Source organism: Drosophila serrata, unplaced genomic scaffold (genome assembly GCF_035046125.1).
Source record: "Drosophila serrata isolate PLE 108 unplaced genomic scaffold, ASM3504612v1 contig_240, whole genome shotgun sequence".
Classification (NCBI taxonomy): Eukaryota; Metazoa; Arthropoda; class Insecta; order Diptera; family Drosophilidae; genus Drosophila; species Drosophila serrata.
Genome location: NW_028257138.1, coordinates 5,097,014 through 5,116,891, shown reverse-complemented (window position 1 = coordinate 5,116,891; position 19,878 = coordinate 5,097,014). Strand labels below are relative to the sequence as shown.

The window sequence follows — 19,878 nt, the reverse complement described above, 5'->3', positions numbered from 1 at the left end:
CAATTCAACTGCGGTTACTCTGATTTTTAAGCTTGATTTCAAAAGCCGCCATTCGCTCGTGCTCTCGGTGGCATCAGTAGTTTTCAAGGCATAAGCAGTGTTAAATTTGAAAATAAAATTAAAATATGGCTGACGATCAGAACCGCGGACGCCGGCGTCAATTCAATGAAGGCGAACCGTCTTCATCTCGTAGAGGCAGCCCTATGCAGGAACCAGTACGTACTTAAATATTTGCATTCGGATTATCAAAATCGTTTATTAAATGATGGAAAACATTCCTGAATAGTCCTATTCCAATCATAATTTTAAGAATCAAAAAGGCAATACTGTTCTTTCGCGAACACGATCTTCCAAGAATTTCCGTTATGTTCTTACTCACACACTCAAATACAATGAGCTTGTATGTGTATGAATTGTCGCGCACTTTTCTTTCAGTCCTGTATTCACTTCAGACACTGAAATTCTCGATCATCAAATAAACAAACGAATTCGTGTGCTTTAATATTTTGCATAGATGTATGTATTTGTGTATTTTTCTTAGACAGGAAAGACGCTACGATCCATGGTGTCAATACAAAGTCGTGTACCATGTGAACAAAACTGCTGGCATAAAACGGATCGAGTTTCTACTGCGCAAGCAGTTTTGCGTTTGTTGTGCGCCTATTCTAACGGTTTGATGTACAATTCTTGTCTTGTTGCGTACATCATTTCTTAAGAATACAGCATAAAAGAGACTAGAAGAACTTTTTTTTGTTGGATTTCGAACAAAAGAGAAAACGATATGTTTTGGCACTCTTCCAATTGCGGAACACGCGAATGCGTGAGAAAGGAATTAAGAATTGGTTGGTTCTCGAGAATTAAGCTATAGGAAGAGATCAGTTTTTGCGATTAGGGTTTTGGACAATATTTACAGTTTTAAAGTTACTGTATTACATTTTTATTTACATTTAAAATAAAAGGCAGTTATACATTTTTATACCCTTGCAGGGTATTATAATTTCAGTCAGAAGTTTGCAACGCAGTGAAGGAGGCACCTCCGACTATATAAAGTATATATATTCTTGATCAGGATCAACAGCCGAGTCGATCTAGCCATGTCCGTCTGTCCGTCTGTCCTTCTGTCCGTCTGTCCGTCTGTCCGTTTCTACGCAAACTAGTCTCTCAGTTTTGAAGCTATCTAAATGAAACTTGGTAGTTAGCCTTCTAAATACTCTCACTCGTATATATGTCGGAACGGGCCGGATCGGACGACTATATCATATAGTTGCCATAGGAATGATCGGAAAATTTAAAAAAAAAAATTTTTAACTTTTTCAGTTTTCAATAGAATTGGATCAATTTTGAGATATAGCCATTTTACAATACTCTTTAATTTTGCATAAAATTTTATGAAAATCGGACGACTATATCATATAGCTCCCATTGGAACGATCGAGAAATTAAAACAATTAAAAATTATAACTTTTTCGGTTTTCAACAGATTTTCATCAAATTTGAGGTATAGCCATTTTATTTTAGTCTTAAATTTTGTGTCAAATTTCATGAAAATCGGACGACTATATCATATAGGTGCCATACAAACGATCGTTTGATGTAGAGGAAAAATGCAAATCTGTGAATGTAAGCCGCAAATATAATATGTATAGGTGAATGCAATGAAAGCAGGTATTACTTCATTGTTTTTTAACACAAATATATATAATTTATATTGAATGGATTCCTATTCATAGAACTTCTATCTGCAAGGGTATATAAACTTCGGCGTGCCGAAGTTAGCTTCCTTTCTTGTTTTCTATAAATTTCCTAATCGTTCCTATGGAAGCTAGGTACATACATATATGATATATTCGCCTGATCTGGCCCTTTATTACTTATATATTAATGAGAATAGATATCTTAGGTGTTCATTCTATATCTTATATATATTTTAAACTTGCAGAGGTCAAAAATATTTAAAGGACCTTCGAGATCTGATCAGCCATCGGGATCGCGAGCTCCCCCAGATGGAGATGGAGCTGGCAGGCAAGGAAGACAAGAGGGAGAAAGTGGAGGAGACCGCCGACCCCGGGGCGATCGCTTTGATTTTGTCAATACTCGTCCGGCTGACATATTAAGCAAGAAGGGGACTGAGGGGCAGCCAATAAGTCTGCAAACTAACTTCTTCCGTCTAAAAACTAAGCCGGAATGGCGTATCGCCCACTACCATGTACAATTCGAGCCGAGTGTTGAGAACTCACGCGTCCGAATGGGAATACTTTCGGATCACGCCAAAGTTCTGGGATCAGGCTATCTATTCGACGGTCTGCAATTGTTCACTACGCGGAAATACGACAAGGAAGTAACAGTGCTGCGCGGAAAGTCAAAGTTTGATATTGAATACACAATAACGGTCAAGTTTGTCGGATTTATATCGACCGTCGAGCCTCGCTTTTTGCAGGTTCTAAACTTAATTTTGCGGCGTTCTATGAAGGGTCTTAAACTGGAATTGGTTGGGCGAAATCTCTTTGATCCTCATGCAAAGGTAAGGTCAATTGAAAGGTTTGTATTTTTCAAAAAACTCACTCGAAACTCATTTCATTGTAGATTCCAATCCGAGAGTTCCAAATGGAACTCTGGCCGGGCTATGAAACCTCGATCCGGCAGCACGAGAAGGATATTCTCTTGTGCACTGAAATAACTCACAAAGTTATGCGAACGGAAACAGTATATGACATACTGCGACGTTGTTCACAAAATCCATCCCGGCACCAGGACGAATTCCGTGTAAACGTCTTGGACTTGGTCGTTCTTACGGATTACAATAACAAAACTTACCGCATTAACGATGTGGATTTTGGCCAAACACCAAGGTCAACGTTTGATTGCAAGGGAAAGACTGTCAGCTTTGTGGACTACTATCTGACTGTATGTTGTTTTGCATTCTTATTTTAACTCGGTTTGATATTAACCAGAATTTCGTTTATAGAAATACAACATTCGTATCCGGGACCATAATCAGCCTTTGCTAATATCGAAGAATAGGGACAAGGCTCAGAAAACTAATGCCAGTGATGTGGTGGTCCTTATTCCGGAGCTTTGCCGAGTGACTGGCCTCACCGATAATATGCGCTCTAATTTTCAGTAAGATCGGCAGCTATAACTCATCCAAGAAGTTATTTATCTATTTCTTATCAACAGACTTATGCGAGCTATGTCTGAGCATACTCGTATGAACCCAGATCGACGCATCGATCGCCTGCGAAAGTTTAACCATCGCTTGCAAAACACAACCGAAAGTGTAAAGGTCCTTAGAGATTGGAATATGGACCTTGAACAAAATCTAACTGAGCTCAAAGGCCGCGTAATTTCGGCTCAGAAAATTGTTTTCCAAAGCGGAAAGTAAGTTGTACAAATAACCTGATGAAATTGTATTCTAATATATGTCTATATTTAATATATTAGAACTAGTGCTGGCGATAACGCCGACTGGACACGATCCTTCCGAGACAGTCGCTTGCTTACCACTCCCAGGGAGGGCCTGGATCGTTGGGTGGTTATTGTCCCTGAACGAAATTCGTACGACCTAAGAAATTTGTTGGAAAGCATGCTCAGGGCGGCAAATGGAATGGGCTTTCACATTAGAAGTCCTGAAGAGTAATGAAATTATTAATAATTATTGAAATGAATTATTTAAATTGAACTACATCAACTTGCAGAATGAAGATTTATGATGACCGCACAGCTTCCTATATAAGAGCTATGGATGACTGTTGTCGCATGGATCCCAAGCTTATCTTATGCCTGGTTCCGAATAACAACGCTGAAAGGTTGTTAATACTCAACTATATACATTTTTTTTTAAATAATATAATCATTTCAGATACTCTGCAATCAAGAAGAGGGGATACGTTGACAGAGCCGTGCCCACTCAAGTTGTCACGGTTAAATCGGCAAAGAACCGCGGCCTCATGAGCATTGCCACCAAGATAGCAATTCAGTTAAATTGCAAGTTGGGATATACTCCCTGGATGATTGAGTTGCCTCTGTCTGGTCTGATGACCATCGGATTTGACATTGCCAAGAGCACGCGTGACCGCAAGAAGGCATACGGCGCCTTGGTGGCATCCATGGATCTGCAGAGAAACTCAACGTACTTCAGCACTGTTGCGGAATGCAGTGCCTTTGATGTTCTAGCCAACAACCTTTGGCCAATGATAGCAAAGGCCCTGCGGCAGTATCAACGGGAACATCAGACCTTACCGACCCGTATCCTCTTTTATCGTGACGGTGTTAGTTCTGGCTCTCTTAAACAACTTTTTGAGTACGAAGTCAAGGATATAGTGGAGAAGCTCGATGCCGAGTACAAGAGAGCCAATGCAGGATCCCCAAGCTTGGCATATGTGGTGGTTACTAAATCAATGAATGTTCGCTTCTTCCAGAATGGACGTCAGAACCCGCCGCCGGGAACGGTGGTCGATGATGTGGTTACTCTACCAGAGAGATACGATTTTTATTTGGTATCGCAGAAGGTGAACCAGGGCTCAGTATCGCCGACCAGCTATAATGTTCTATATAGCAACATTCGCCTAAGCCCAGACCAGATACAGAAACTGACCTATAAGATGTGCCATCTGTACTACAATTGGTCGGGAACCACGCGTGTGCCAGCAGTATGTCAGTATGCCAAAAAACTGGCCACCCTTGTCGGGACTAACTTACACGCCATTCCTCAGAATGCTTTGGAGAAAAAGTTTTATTATCTATAATTAAAAGAAGACAAAAATGGGCAGAAAGTCCGGAGTAAGCTACAAAAATGTGTAGCTTTTATAATTTCCTTAACTTTATCAAAGTTATTCCTAAAGTTTGCTATATACTTTCCCTTTTCATTGTATTTCTATAAATACAAATGAAAACAAAGCTGCGCTTTTTGTTTTTTGAAATTTGGAGTATAATTACTTTATTATTTATATTATATATATTTTACTTTATATAAAGAAATACACACAATCCTCCTATACGCTCGCTTGCTTATATACGTGTATCATGTTATTAATTACAGGTATTTAGCTTTCACAAGGATAATACAAATTCATAGCTTGCTGTTGTTGAGTATATTGAAATATGCTACGGAGTTCGATAGTTTTCGTTTAATGTAAGCTACAATATATTTACAAAATTCTAAAGTTTCGTTTTGGATAATAATGTTTAATAGATATTAATCGTATCGATTGCAAGTTTTGGGGGTAGGACTTTTGAGTTCAGTGATAATATCGATTATTCATATAATTTAATATCCAAACACCGAGACTACTATGATACAGAAGCCCATTATTATAACTACTTAGAACTTGTCGGGGCTTCAAATTCAAATGCGTTCACTAAAAAGTAGCGATTACTGTAACGATAATTACTCGTTGGTGTATATATATACAATTGTAATAATGTTTTGATTTTAGATATTAGATTAGGATTAGGTGTAGCTGTGTATATGGTATAAAGGGTGGTGTGAAAAAGCTTTGGTGCTTTTGTGTAATCCAATTCTGTATATACCACGCCTGGCTTAGACCATCGTATGGATTAATTCTCTTTGGAATTACTTTTTCTTTTTGTTTTTCAGTATTATGTCCGGCTTCAGCGAGTTCATCAGGGATCAAGCCGATGTCTCGTTTGGCTCCATCCAGTCCTCGCTGTCATCTTCGCTATCTGAATCCTCAGATTCGGATAGCTCGATTGCAACACGTCTGGCCAAGATTGAGGCCACATCCAACGGGGCCGCATTGCGTTCAAACTCCTTTTGCTCCGACTTTTCTACCTTTCGTAGGGTAATGCCTTAAAAGAAAATTAAGTTGGGGGAAGTTATAATACATGATATTTGTGTCGAGTTCTTCCTTTGCTTACCATCTCGAATGGCCTTCATTAAATCATTGCGTGGATCATGGAATGGAGGCATTATCTTTTTAGCCGCAACAATATGTGGCGGCGCACCATTTTGTTGACCTGGCATGGGCATTTCGCCGTTGACCAGGGACTTGGGCAGAATTTGGTGTGGCCTCATTGTGTGCTGGTTGCCGCTGCCTAGGCCCATGCCATCCTCTACAGGAGGCGGTGGTGGTGGCGGCGGTGGCGCCGCATTCGGTGGCGACATCTTGGGTGAGTGCTAAACAATTGTTCGAAATAAATACACAAAATTCAATTCGAATAATAAACCTGGAAACGAACCTGATCTGGCACTGGTGGCGGCGGTGGCAAGTCGCTAAGAGAGTTCAATTGGTTGCCGCCCGTCATGCCGATGCTGTTGAATGTGTTGGCCAGTTGCGTCATAACCATATCCGCATTCTGCATACTATTCTGTGTCATCTGCGGAGATCCAGCTCCTCCCGACGCATTGATGCTTCCCCGACCCAGCAGCTTGACCGCCATGTGGCCGCCGCCGCTATTTGCTCCGTTCATCACGGACATGGGCGAAATGACGTCCGGAACTGGCGGTGGCGGTGGCAAGGCATCCCGACTGGTCGACATACTTCGTCCCCGGGTCGGTGTGTTGGCATTAGAGGCTGTGGGCGTACCGCCACCGCTGCCATTCGACGGCGGAGCCGGTGGTGGCTGCGAGGGACGCGGCTTGTTGCGCGTCGGTGTGCCGCCTGGTCCGTAGATGGGTTCCGGGGACATGACGCCCTGGCCGCCCGTCTGTCCATACAGCGCGTGCGACTGATACAGCCCGGTGTCGTACATCTGCTGTTGATGCTGTTGCATCTGTTGGACGCCTCCGTTGGGCCCGAACGTGGCGGCATACTGATTGGCCATCTGGGGAGTGAGCTGCTCGTAGGTGCTGCCATCGATCTGCTCGGATGGGTAGGGGCGGTGCAATTCGATCGAGTTTGGTCGAGCCTGGCGAGCTTCGTAGACTCCCATATCTAGAAAATGGATGAGAATGGTGTTAGAGGAGCGCTTTAAGAGAATGATTTTACAGGACGACACACATCTCATTTAAAATTAAAGACAAAAACACGCCAATTATTAATTTGTAATTACGCTTGGGAAAAAATTAACACATGTAATTACAATCAATTCAAGAGCAGTTCCTGTGCCGATAACCCAATGTTAATTTAGATACTTGTATGTACATCATATACCAATCGAGGCTTTTTTTTTTGGCACAAAACAGGAACACAATTTAGAGAAACCATCAAGAGAACAAGATGTGGCGACAGAAAGAAAATTAGTTAAGCTGCAGAGAGTGATAATGAACGATTGGAAAGACGGAGATACGGAAGGAAATTGACTGAAACTACAAAAGAACAGAGGGAAAGGTGTTCTATCCTAAACAGAAACCAACTGCTGCGGATCAATCATCAATCGCGATTATCAATTGGAGTCCAATAATTAGTTCATTGAGTTCGCATCACGATTTCAATTGAGTCCGAGATTTCAACTATTCTCTGCACAAAAACAAAAGGGATTGCTAGTTAGGGTAAGTAGTAGAAGTAGTAGGATAGAAGCGTGTGATAGAACACTTATTGTCTCTTTACTGAGCTTGCTTTTTATAGGTGTATGTGTGGATGTGGATGTCTAACCTGCAATCGCAACGGCGGTTTGCTTTGTGACATTACTGTTATTCTCCAAATGCGATAGCATATTATAAGGCTTTACTGTATCTGTAAATGAGATGATTATGCGTGTTTGATCCAATACATAATTAACAAATTTAATATCGTATCAAAGTACAACGAAAAAGGATTACAAAAAAACTATAACAAACGACATGCAAGCAAAGTCCTGAGCGGTGAAAAGTAGTCGGCGCAATTCGAAACATGAAGTTTAAGGTATTGACCACAATTTAACTAGAAAATAACGATATTATTGTCAATCTGAATAAGACTTGAGCTCATAAATAAAAGGTAAATATAACCGAAAAACACTCTTAGCGCTTAGTTTTTTAAGTTTTTCTCTTCGGATTAGTTTTCTCAATAGGCCTCTTCTTGTTACAATTTTCGAAAATTCAGCAATTCAGTTTAGAGCTCAGAAAAAAACAATTTACAAAAAGGTTTGTAAATTATACTTAATTTGGGATTATTGGAAAACAATGTAATGCTTCTTCCAAGCTCTGTTTTGCCCCACAAAACTTTATCGGATCAATTTTTAGCCTTGACTGAAATACACCTCGAAAGGCTTCTGTTTTCTTGCTCACATTTTCCCTATTTTATGATGATGTGGGTGTTAATGCAGCAACTGCAAACTAGACGAAATAAGCTGAAATTAGTGATCATCCGCTTTCATGATCTTTAGGGCCAATCCAAAACGAGTGAGTGATCTACAATAGGTGTATGCAATGGCTGAAACATCTGTATCGTGGGATGTCGGCCGGGCGGGGTGGCGCTGAATGAAAGCTACAAGGCCAGGGCCCCATCATCGTACCTACGTCCTGGACATTACCGATAACCTGGTGGTGGTGCGCATCGAGAGTGCTTAGCCGCAAATCGATGTCAGCCTCGCCCACAGTCTGTATTTTGACTAGCTGAACTACACGGGCAGACAGGACATAATTGATAATTAAACAGATTCCATTCGATGAACAAGTGCAAATATTCAGTGCGTAAATGAAACTTTCCAATATCAGCAGCATCAACATTGGCCCATTAACGAATTTGCTGCGCACTGAGTACTTGGCTCTTGGAGCTCCTCCATCCACAATCCCATATTCGAGTACTTACTTCCGTAGCCGGCCTCCTCGTTGACCATGGAGTTGGGCGTGCGATAGATGACATTGTTGGGCATCAATGTCTCGCCGTGCACCAGGGCACGCTGTCGCTGCTGCTCGCGCGTATTGTGCGGCACCCGTATCTTGGTCTTCTGCTTCTTGTTGCCACGTCCGGCGGCTCCGCCGGCTCCTCCCTCCTGCCGCGGCCTGTTCAGCTTCTTGCCCTTGTCGTGCATCACCCGCTCGGTGTCCTTCAGCATCTCCTGGCGCCACAGCTCGAAGAAGTAATTGGGATCCGTGTAGAATTTGAGCCCGTCCTTGCCATCGTCCCGATAGACATTGAGTTTGTCCAACGGCGGTGGTTTGTCGCACTGTGCATATGTCTCCATCATGGGCGCCGGCATGGTGGCACGCGAGAAGATCTGCTGGTCAAATATCTTGGCCGACTTGAAGGCCTTCTTGCGCGTAATATCCGTTAAAGGTACCTCCTCCACAGTACTGTCCAGCTGGGTCACCTTGATGGCCAGCCGATCGATGCGCGCCTGCAGCGAGTTGGCCCGATCCCCAATGTTGCCCACATCGCGGGCCAGTTCCCCGAATACATCCTCGGCGTGCTTTGACAGCGACGATAGCTGGCGGATGATATTCGTCAATGTGGTGTTGGTCACCGTCTCCAACTCCACGGACTGCAGCTCATCTTGCTGGTACACGGAGCGGGCTACGTGTACGGGCTCAATGGATCGCTTCGGCAGTGGCATAATGGCGAGTAATTGATAGTTACTGTGTCCAACTAAGCAGCACACACCGGTGAATTAGCACGTCCGCATTGACTGAAACAAATCAAATGTTCAATAAGTATGTGTTTGCAGTTAAAAAGACTTATTTAAGTTATTTTAAATGAAGTTTAACTGGGTCTTCTTTAAAGTTTTAATAGTTGTCCAATTATGATTAAAAAATGCATCAAACTCTTTTCTTTAAATTAACTTTTCTTAAAGCTTATGGTGATTCACAGGCTTAATGTCAGGTCATGAACTTTATAAAATAAAAAAGGCAGAATATGCAATGAAATATCACTTGAACATTTGATTAAAATAGTATAAAAAGCTTTTGTAATTGAAAAAAATGCCTTGATTAACGCGTTACGTAGAATATAATGTAAACAAGATTAGTAATTTCCAATTTATAAGTTTGTAAATATGTCACACTTGTCGGTAAGCCGGATTTGCTTATACATTCCAATTAGCACTATTTTCTGGCAAGTTACACGGTCAAGATGCTTTATCGTTTGAAACGTTTTCTGCACTATCGTCCGGTTTGTTATTTCAATTATTTTGCGATATGCGCGGCTGATATATTCACAGTCTGGACCAGACCAGACCACACCCCACGGAAGTGGGTATTCACTATTGGGTGATAAGAGCGTTACGCCCAAAAATCACCCCCAACGCAAAGATTACGCCGCCTTCCCGCTGGGATAACGGCGATAGAGCACAATGACTTTATCCATCGGCTTCCGTTCCGACGCCAACTACTTTACGTGGTGGCACCTACTTTACGTAGCGGCTGCCTCCTGGCCTCCCACCAACCAACGCAAATTAGATATTCCGTCTGCCGCGGCTGTGCGAGTGCACACACACATGCACCCACGTACGCGCACCCAAGTGTGTATGTGGCTTTTGGGGCGACTTTACGCGATTCTCGCACTTGAACACTTGCGTTAAATCGCAACAATACACATATTTGTGCAGGCACTTTCTATTCGCACGGCTGCAGAGGCAGAGACCTGACTTCGATTTAAAACACTCTTCTCCCCTCCTCCCACACACACCTCTCGCACAGCTCACACAGCACACTCACCGCCCGTCACACTTTTCGCTTCACGCCACGCAGCACAACAACAAACATTAAGCAGCCACTTCCGTTTCGGCTGTTCGGCGTTAAATTCGATCCAATGAAAACACTAATTAGCCAATTTGGGACTTGAAAAATGCAAATATTTGCTCGGTTTGTGGAAACTATGATATTTCCACACCTTTGTTTTAGTGATGGTATTGGAATGCTATCGATAGCGGTGGACGGGGGTTTGCCAATCGATATTTCGGTATATTTTGGTACATTAACAAGACCAGATAACATGGCGCAGAACGTTTTTGGTCTTTTTTGCAACTGCCTTGCAGCGGGAAAAAGTGTGACCGCTCTTTTCATTATTCCCTCGGTATTTATGTAGAGCAAATGTTGCGGTCATACTTTAATGAACCGGCTATATTTGAAACTTCATACACGTTCAACATTTGACGCTTGGTTTTTGATTAATATTTTTCCCTAAGTCATCGGGATGCATATAACAGCAATCTTGACTATTATCTACTAATTTAATTATAAGAACTGTATCAGCTTATCTTAACACATCTTTTTGGCACATAATTTTAAATATGTAAAAAGCGAGAGGCAAATAGTCGGAAACAGCATCCATTATTTAATTATTTTTTATTATTCGCACCCCGCTCGAGAAAAGGGTGCCGTCAGGAATCTCCTAACGCCATCAAACTTTCTAGTATTTTTGATTCCGTGGTTCCGTACAAGCGCCCACGAACGGCCGTTTAAACTATTTTAAACGGTGTTTTACCTCTTGTTGCGTACTTAAGCTAAAAAGTCAATAAATTTAATTATTAATAACCTGGTAAATTAAAATTAACTTAACAATTATTTGAAACCATTTTCCATTCGCTATTCCTTAAAATTGGTATTTTGGTAAATACAAGAGTCCATCCCTAATAGCGGGGGTGCAAATAGGTTCCACGCACATGTATCAATATAGTAGGCTGTGAAAAGTTTTAGTGAATGGATTTTTAAATTCCAGTAGAACCATTCGGCTGGAATAAACAAACATACATACTATACTTATAGAAGCCAAATAAATCACTCTAGTTGAAATTCTGCATTTGCCGTTAGTTTTATTGTAGGTAAGTTTTCGCCAGCCCACAACCACAACCTTCACGCACACTCTGTAACCGAACGGAGGATGCCTCCGACTCCTCTTCTAGTTTGCCTATTTATTTACTTGGCGCAATTTTCGTGCTGGAAATGTAATCACGCCGATGTGCTCTAAGGACAAGTGCCAGTGACCTAGATATTTTGGGAGCTCTGCGCCTGAGACTCCGACACGAAACAAGAACAACACCACCGCCGCCGTATCTCTGGCTCGAGCCTTAATCCTCTTACCGACCGAGCGGTGTGCACAACCACACACAAAGTAAAGGTCACAAACCGCGCGAGGCAAGTAAGTTTCTGTACATTTGACCTGGTTTACAGAGTGGCTGCCCTGCGGCGGGAGGGGTGTGTTAACATGCACGTGTACATGTTCACCGTTGGGGGGTGCCGGGGGCCACATGTGACCTCTTCAGCGATTAATCTGCATCCGCAATCTCTCCTCTCCATTCCATCCCATCGAACGAATCATTAAATAATTGTAGGACCTTTTTGGTGGGTGGTAACCGCGCTAATCGAGCTTAGTGTGCCAAACACATGTGCGTGTGTGTGTGTGACCAGGACTGGACATGCGTAACAACAGTGGCTACAGCCAGGCCAGCAACAGTCTGAACAACAACAACAACAGCAGCAACGGCAACTGTGCCCCCCTACAGAGCCCAGGATCACCTGGGGCCCGGTGCTACTCCAATGTGGACAATACAACGCTTTATTACTGCAATTACAACAACTGCAACCTGATCGGCCCCGTGGCCCCGTGGAACCGGAGTCAAAATCAAAATCAGAACCATCCGAACCTTCAGCAACCGTCAAAGCGAATTCCCACCAAGCCAGCCAGCAGGTTGCACTACCAACAGTCGGCGGCCAATTCGGCGCCAGACTCTTCGCTCTACGCAGATGCCTTTGACCAGCCATCGCTGATTAACCAGCGGATGATAGCTGGGAACAACAAGAGCTGCGAGTACGTCTACCACAAGCATCATCGGCGAGCAGAGGAGCAGCCGCATCAACAGCAGTACAAACTACTGCGTCCCTATGTCACTGCCGACAAGGAGCAGCAGCGCCAATCTGTCGTTTACTTCGATCCGGAGCTTAAGAAACGGAAAGCCCGCTTACCCGAATATACGGACAATAGTCCGGATCGATATCGCGGCTTGAATTGCGCCTCACCAGAGCCGACATGGGATGCCATACTGTAATTTTGCACAATTGCATTTATTGTTACTTGTTGTCCTGCTTGTTGATACATACAACCTCCAGCTTACACGCACTCACAGACACACACATACACACACGTATTTGTATGTTGTTGTGTTAGATATCACACAAAACTCTAGATTTATTATCCAAAAGACACTCATTGAACATAGATGTGTGTGTAAAGAATCCCATATACACTTTAATTCCTCCCACGAAACTAATCTACCTTCTTTTGTTTCAGCAGTTCCGAACGTCCAACACAATATCACACGCACTATCAGCACTACTTCTCCTACTTTTACAACCGTGGAGGAGGCGAGAAGGAAATTCTGTCCAAATCCTCATTTGCCTCCAATAGTAGCCGCAAACTGCCAATGAGTAAATTTCATAAGTCAGTCTCTGTCGTCGTCAGTCCTCGTGGAGATGCGACCACCGATGACACTATCAATAATCGCCGGGAGACCTCCGAAGAACGTAACTGGCCAAATCTGAAGTATGAAAAACATGTGCTTAAGGAAAAGCTGCCTAACAATGGCTTGGACACAGATTACACTGCAGACAATGGATGGGTAGAGGCGGAGGACGATGGCGAAAATTACCGGGAAACCAAAGTCTATGACACATCTGTGGTAATTAATGGATTCGAACAGCTACATCGGCGCTATTGCCGAATATCCGAGAACACGGCCATCGAGGATACTGGCGATGGTTTACTCAATAACAATAATAATGAATTGAAATATACACGCAAATCGGTGGTGGACCAGCCGACGCCACGGCTTCCGATGACGCCAAAGAGGGCCAAAGGCGGAGCAACTGTGTCCGTCAAGAAGCCCATACCCACTGTCCACCGGGTTCTGCTTTATAGCACGCAAAGTCCAAGGATGGGACGCAAGCAGCAGCTAGCCAACCAGCGCAGTCTCAGTCTGAAGCAAGGCAACAAGTCTCAGGGCGGCGGCGGCGGCGAGGGACAAACGGTAATTCTGATGGAACCGGAAGCCAAGCCAGATGGCCAACGTAGCCCCATAGACTATGAACGCAACGAGGACTTTGATGACGACGACGACTTGGACAATCGTAAGAAATTATAGAAATTTTATAAGCTGACTTTTATTATCTCCGAACTTTACTTAGTTTCGAATTTCGATGAGAGCGACACGGCCAGTGTTCTCTCGGACACCGAGGACGGTTATCGTGCGCATGCCTACAAGCTAACGCATTCCACAGATCGCTTCACATCGCCCCAAAGCACGCCCAGCTATCTGTCTACGCAGTCTTCCGAGGAAGATCTTAAAAATCCCGATTCTCTGCTAGTGCCCAGCCTGTTTCCCCACGTCCCGCCCTACCTGTCCTTCTCATCGAACACGAAAAAGGGTCCCAGGGTGCCGCCAGAACTTCATCGAGTGCTCAAGTGGCGCATTACCAATATAATGCCCAAGGTGGTACGCCTTATACTGGCCAACAGTGGCATGAGGATGCTAAAGAGTGAGTTTTTCAAGCATAACAATATAATTTCTCAACATATGACTCATTACAGAAACAAATGACTGGATGGGCGTGTGGGGCAAGCATTTAAAGTCGCCGTGCTTCAAGACGATTCGATCGTATCAGAAAATCAATCACTTGCCCGGTTCATTTCGCATCGGGCGAAAGGATTCGTGCTGGAAAAATCTCCAGCGGCAGATGGGCAAGCATAGCAACAGGGAGTTTGGCTTTATGCCACGCACATACATTATTCCCAATGATCTGGGTGCCCTTCGACGCCACTGGCCAAAGTATGCCCAGCGCAACACCAAGTGGATTATAAAGCCACCGGCAAGCGCACGCGGAGCTGGCATTCGGGTCATTAATCGATGGGGACAGATCCCTAAGCGTAGGCCACTTATCGTCCAGAAGTAAGTTAATTTTAATCAATTTATAAACTATTTTAAATTTAATAATGTGTTTGATTTTTAAAAGGTATATAGAAAGGCCGCTTTTGATAAATGGCAGCAAGTTTGACCTGCGCCTGTATGTGCTGGTGACCTCCGTAAATCCCTTACGCGTGTTTATGTACCACAATGGATTGGCACGATTTGCTTCTGGTAATTATTCCATTATATGTACTATACAAAATTTACAATAATGTGTTTTTTCTCCACAGTTAAATACAGTGCCAAAACAGACACTTTAAACGATCGTTGCATGCACTTGACCAACTACAGCATTAACAAGTTCTCCTCAAATTATTCAAAGAACGAAGATGTCAATGCCTGCCATGGCCACAAGTGGACCATAAAGTCGTTGTGGCAGTACTTGGCCAATCGTGGTGTTCGCACAGATTGCCTATGGGAAGCCTTACGCAGCTTAGTCCTTCGCACGATTCTCGCTGGCGAGAATGGCATTAATAGCATGATCCGGGCAAATGTGGAGTCCAAGTATAGTTGCTTTGAGCTGTTTGGCTTTGATGTGATTTTAGACTCAGATCTCGTTCCTTGGCTACTGGAAGTTAATATATCACCGAGCTTACACTCGGAACTGCCACTAGATGCTCATGTCAAGGCGCCTTTGGTGCAAGGCGTTCTCAACACAGCATTGTACAATGTGAGTTGGATCAAAATACTTGTCAAGGGCTTTAAAAATATATGATATTTTATATAACTATAGGTACCTCCAAAACTATCTATGGATAAGCAAAAAGAACTGGCCGCCGAGTTCTCATTTCCGCCTGGCACACAAATGTGCTATGACAAGCGACTTTATATTAATTATTTATCGCGCGAAGAAAAAGTGAAGCACAATACTTTCACCAGGAAGTCCATGGAAGACAGGAATGAGGTGGGTTCTTTGTTATATTGATTTATTTATACGTGTAACTTATATTATCTATCATTTTCGGTAGTATGTCAATGAGATCCTGAATAACCTAACGCCTGATGACATCCGGTGCTTGATCATTGCCGAGGATGAACTGGCGCGTTGTGCGCCATTGGAACGAATTTTCCCAACTGATCAAACCCATAAGTACCTTAAATACAATGACAGTCCGAGGTATTACAATCGTCTGCTGGATGCCTGGGAGTCGCGCTACGCTAACAATCGTACCGAAGGCATCGCGCTATTGCGCGACTATTGTCAGAACAAATATCATCTTCAGGTCCCAACACCGCCAGCCAAAAAGGTGAGATCTTTATTCCTGACTGGTGCGAATGCTTTTCACAAGACTCTCATATAAATTCGAAATCCGAACAACGATTTTATGGGTTAGGTCAGGATTTTGTCATGAATTTATATTCCCAATTTGGTTGTCATATCCGTATTGTTTTCCCAAAAATAAGTTTATTAAGACTTGATTTTACATTTTAAAACTACTCTATACACAACAAAATAATACTAATAATTCTTACTATAATATAAATATCTAAAGATCAGTTTAACAAAAAATATTCATTACTCTCGAATTCTGTTAAATTTTGAGGGCTGTTGGAGATTTATACAATCGTTCTTTTGGCGCTGCCGAGCCCTTTGCCATCGTAAGTCTTATCTGTTGACCATTCAGGGTCTGAGTAAAATTCAATTAAATCGAATATCTGTAGATAGAAAAAGAAACAAAACAAAAACAAAACAAAAAACAGTAAGCTTGTTATAATATATCGTATTGTCTTTATTTTGAAATATACATATATCCAGGACAACAAAGTGTATTTGTCATCTCTGCCGGTTAACTACTTACCATAACGTAATAAATCTTTTGTTTTCCTTTATACAGTAATTAATGCCTAGGTAATTAATAACGAAGCTTAATTAAACCAAGTTCAAGTTAATTAAACTTAAACCATGTAGAAGGGATGGTCAAATAGTGATGTTCTTAGTTACAAATCAAAGTGTTTTTAATAAATGTAATCGAAACGAGTTCTAGAAGTTTGGAAAGAGATGAAACCAATCATTTGTATTTGCATTTGCATTTTCCCTTGCCTTTGCATCGCCCTCTTGTGTTTTTCGGTTCACTATAATTTCTTTTTATTATGTCTCTGCGTATATGTACATATAAATGAAGTATATTGAAGGTGATCACACTGCATACTCCTTACACCTGAGTCCAGAACACGAATTTCTTGAAAAGCCAGGTGGGTGTCTTTTTCTGTGAACAGTAACTCTCAGCGCGGCTGTCCATAACTATAGCTTTACCAATGCTCTCAATGCTGACCTCGAAATCCATTACAGGACATTTGTAAATTTGGAACATTGCCAAAATTAATGCGCCCAAAGAGACCTCCTAATCCATTGCGAAAGTAGTGTTTGATTTCGTACTAAAAGTTTCATTCATTCCGATTAGAAGATTTTTAATGCTTAGGATTCCCCCTACCTTGCCTTTAATTTGCTTTCATTTAGTTTAATATAAAATGTCATTAAGAAATATAGATCAAAGTTACATTTTCATTCATGGATTTTTTTTAATGAGAAATGTATATTATATAATTATTCCTTGATCGGCAAGGTACAGATAAAGATTAAGCTTACAATATTGACAATAACTCAAAATAATGTAAAGAAAATGAATTAAAATATATAGAGACGTAAAAAGCTTTAATTCGATATATCAAATACTTTCGATATATTGATATATATTTTACGTCGATATATCCTTTCGATACATCCCGAAACGTGCTGTTCATTCTTAGGAAACCCAAAATACCTTGGCCTACATCACCCACTTTTTAATTATTAATTTAAGCCATAGTCTTAAACAATTCATAGCAAACTTTAAAAAGCTTTGAAAACACAGAAACATTTTGCATTTCATCAGTGAATTTTTAATTATAAGTAACGTAGATAGTCATGAAATATTAACTATACTTTTTCTATTTATCAATATATATAAATATATTTTTTAAGTTTTTACGTTAACCCCTCATCTAGATCATTGCAATGCAATCGTTTTATATCTTTGATCAACATACAAATAGCCAATAGATTTCTACTGTCTCAATTTTATAAAAATGCAAATTAAATATCAATTCCGTTTTGATGTAATTGTGAATTTGCAGGATTACTTCATCAAGTTTATGAGATGGATTTTAAAGTGACAGTCGCTGCCATCGTATTATTGGTAGTCATTATCGTTATTGTTAGTGCAATTACCCTAGTCCTAATAACATATGTATATATTTGATATTTAATATTAATCAATTCAAATGTATTTGTAAATATAGGTTACAGATAAACAAATATTTAAATCAAAATATGTACTCTGTTGGGTAACATTCGACAAAATTGCTAAATTCGTAACTAAATTGTGATCTGGTTTTTTGTAATAGATTGGAAGAAGAATAGAATACATATATATATGTATGTATATATATATTTAATTCCTAGATATATTATTATTGTGTTGTACTTTAATTATTATAGTGTAAACTGCCAATCATTGAATCCCCAAATGAGGTGATGTTTACAACTTTGAATTTTAAAGAAAATTTAATAAACAAAAACACACGACTTACATTGAAAACGAAACGGATAATAGATATGTATATTCTATATAAAATGAAGTCTTTTAACGGATGAGTTTAGTCGCGCGACTTAATCTTAAAATCAAACTTCTGGTAAAAAACAACACGCAAAACCAGAACCAGCTCCACGGGGTTTTTAAGGTGTTACGCAGTTAGACATTTTCTCTAAATAGTTTCAACTTAATTTATTTGTCAAGTTTTATTAATATAATATTAAATTGATCAGAAAATTTTATAATCATTTAACTCATTTATTTTGTTTACAAAAATTCAAACTAATAGAAAAAGGGTTGATTTAGTGTTTGAAAATAATATTACCAACTAAAATAAAATAATGAATTCCTATTGAGAATTTATGTTTATAATTGTGTAACACCTCACAAATGTGAACACATATAAATTTTTTTCCTGTTAAATACAGTGATAAAATGGCGTGATAATGTATGGTTAGTTGAAACGTAATACTCTTTACTTAGATATACAATTTATTAGAATAATAACTGTTGTTAGATATGATTTTGTTCGCTATTATAAATTAAATATGACAAGTGGGTAAGTACTCGTATATCTTTCGCTTCGGTAGTCGATTTTGTCGTATTTATTTATTTTGATTAGATATCAATTTGTTGTATTTCACATTATTTTATTTCGTTAGTTTATAGATATCATAAATATGGAATATTATAGACAATACATAAAATATTCTTCACACTTCCATAGTTGTGAGTTTTATAAACCACAGATCAACAAACGTTTTTCAATTTTCCCAATAAGTTTTCAAATAATAATAGGAAGACCTGTGCGATAATAAATAATTATTTAAATATTCCAGCATGCTGTTTTTAGGGTATAAAGAATTTTTTTATTTACCTTAAGTACTGCATGTAGGAGTCCTGGACAGGTCTAAGATTCCCCTTTATTTGTAGGATTAACAAGAATTGGCTCTTAGATACCAACTTCCTTAGTTTGTAAATAGCTTTTGATAACATTTCGGAAACCCCTTTTTTACTCAATATATATTATGAACATGATTTGCATATGGTATAACTTTAATATTTTTACCTTTTAATACATAGGACTCGAACGCTGAAGAAATCAACCCAACGATGAAGCCAGAAACTGTTCAAAATGATACAAACTCGTAGCACCAGCAATTCCAAATGATTTTTAATGGTGTCAATCATTAACAGGTAAGGACTTATAACGTCAGTATACAATCTTGGCAACTAAATAAAATATCCTTATTTTAGACTTCATACAACATCAGGAAAAGCGTATTTGGAAAACCATCTTCGATTTTTAAATTGAATTTTAGGGATGGATTTCAAAGGTCTTCCGTATTTTCGGTACCTAAGAAATTTATATGTAACTCTAGTGTAATTAGAACAAAAAGTTATACAGTGAATTATTAAATTATATGTTATTTGAATGAAGTCAAGCGTTTTTATAAATTATAGCTTTCTCCCTTTTTAATCTTTACACCATACTTTTCTGAGAAAGCCTTTTAAGTACAACAGAATA

The 19,878-nt window shown here is 40.4% G+C and overlaps 3 protein-coding genes across 18 annotated transcripts; 2 read left to right on the top strand and 1 right to left on the bottom strand.

Annotated features, from left to right (window-relative positions):
* Positions 1-16: 16 nt before the first annotated feature.
* piwi (P-element induced wimpy testis) lies at positions 17-4,996 on the top strand. Its single transcript, XM_020951671.2, has 8 exons — positions 17-215; positions 1,940-2,521; positions 2,584-2,904; positions 2,966-3,120; positions 3,178-3,378; positions 3,442-3,633; positions 3,696-3,806; positions 3,860-4,996. The coding sequence occupies exons 1-8, from the start codon at positions 126-128 to the stop codon at positions 4,743-4,745; spliced, it is 2,538 nt and encodes an 845-aa protein (XP_020807330.1). The 5' UTR covers positions 17-125; the 3' UTR covers positions 4,746-4,996.
* On the bottom strand, positions 4,904-10,769 carry SCAR (wiskott-Aldrich syndrome protein family member 3 SCAR). 11 transcript variants are annotated; one of them, XM_020951677.2, is made up of 7 exons: positions 10,535-10,769; positions 8,691-9,507; positions 8,395-8,499; positions 7,554-7,634; positions 6,199-6,893; positions 5,878-6,136; positions 4,904-5,808 (listed from the first exon to the last, which is right to left on the bottom strand). In XM_020951677.2, exons 2-7 carry the CDS (start codon positions 9,433-9,435, stop codon positions 5,630-5,632), a joined length of 2,064 nt encoding a protein of 687 aa, XP_020807336.2. In that variant the 5' UTR covers positions 9,436-9,507; positions 10,535-10,769; the 3' UTR covers positions 4,904-5,629. The 11 variants fall into 11 exon arrangements, with proteins under 11 accessions (XP_020807336.2, XP_020807331.2, XP_086686886.1 ...); XM_020951672.2 differs by lacking the exon at positions 7,554-7,634; XM_086830760.1 differs by lacking the exon at positions 7,554-7,634 and having other exon boundaries at positions 8,413-8,499.
* A 476-nt stretch (positions 10,770-11,245) lies between these two features.
* Positions 11,246-19,790, top strand: TTLL4A (Tubulin tyrosine ligase-like 4A). Of its 6 annotated transcripts, none has more exons than XM_020951761.2 (12): positions 11,246-11,640; positions 11,722-11,957; positions 12,151-12,860; positions 13,107-13,942; positions 14,000-14,350; positions 14,403-14,760; positions 14,825-14,949; positions 15,009-15,448; positions 15,512-15,682; positions 15,747-16,025; positions 19,434-19,547; positions 19,608-19,790. In XM_020951761.2, the coding sequence occupies exons 3-11, from the start codon at positions 12,235-12,237 to the stop codon at positions 19,500-19,502; spliced, it is 3,255 nt and encodes a 1,084-aa protein (XP_020807420.2). In that variant the 5' UTR covers positions 11,246-11,640; positions 11,722-11,957; positions 12,151-12,234; the 3' UTR covers positions 19,503-19,547; positions 19,608-19,790. The 6 variants fall into 6 exon arrangements, with proteins under 6 accessions (XP_020807420.2, XP_086686882.1, XP_086686881.1 ...); XM_086830756.1 differs by having other exon boundaries at positions 11,424-11,640; positions 11,722-11,953; positions 13,110-13,942; XM_086830755.1 differs by having other exon boundaries at positions 11,424-11,640; positions 11,722-11,953.
* The last annotated feature ends 88 nt before the right edge of the window (positions 19,791-19,878 follow it).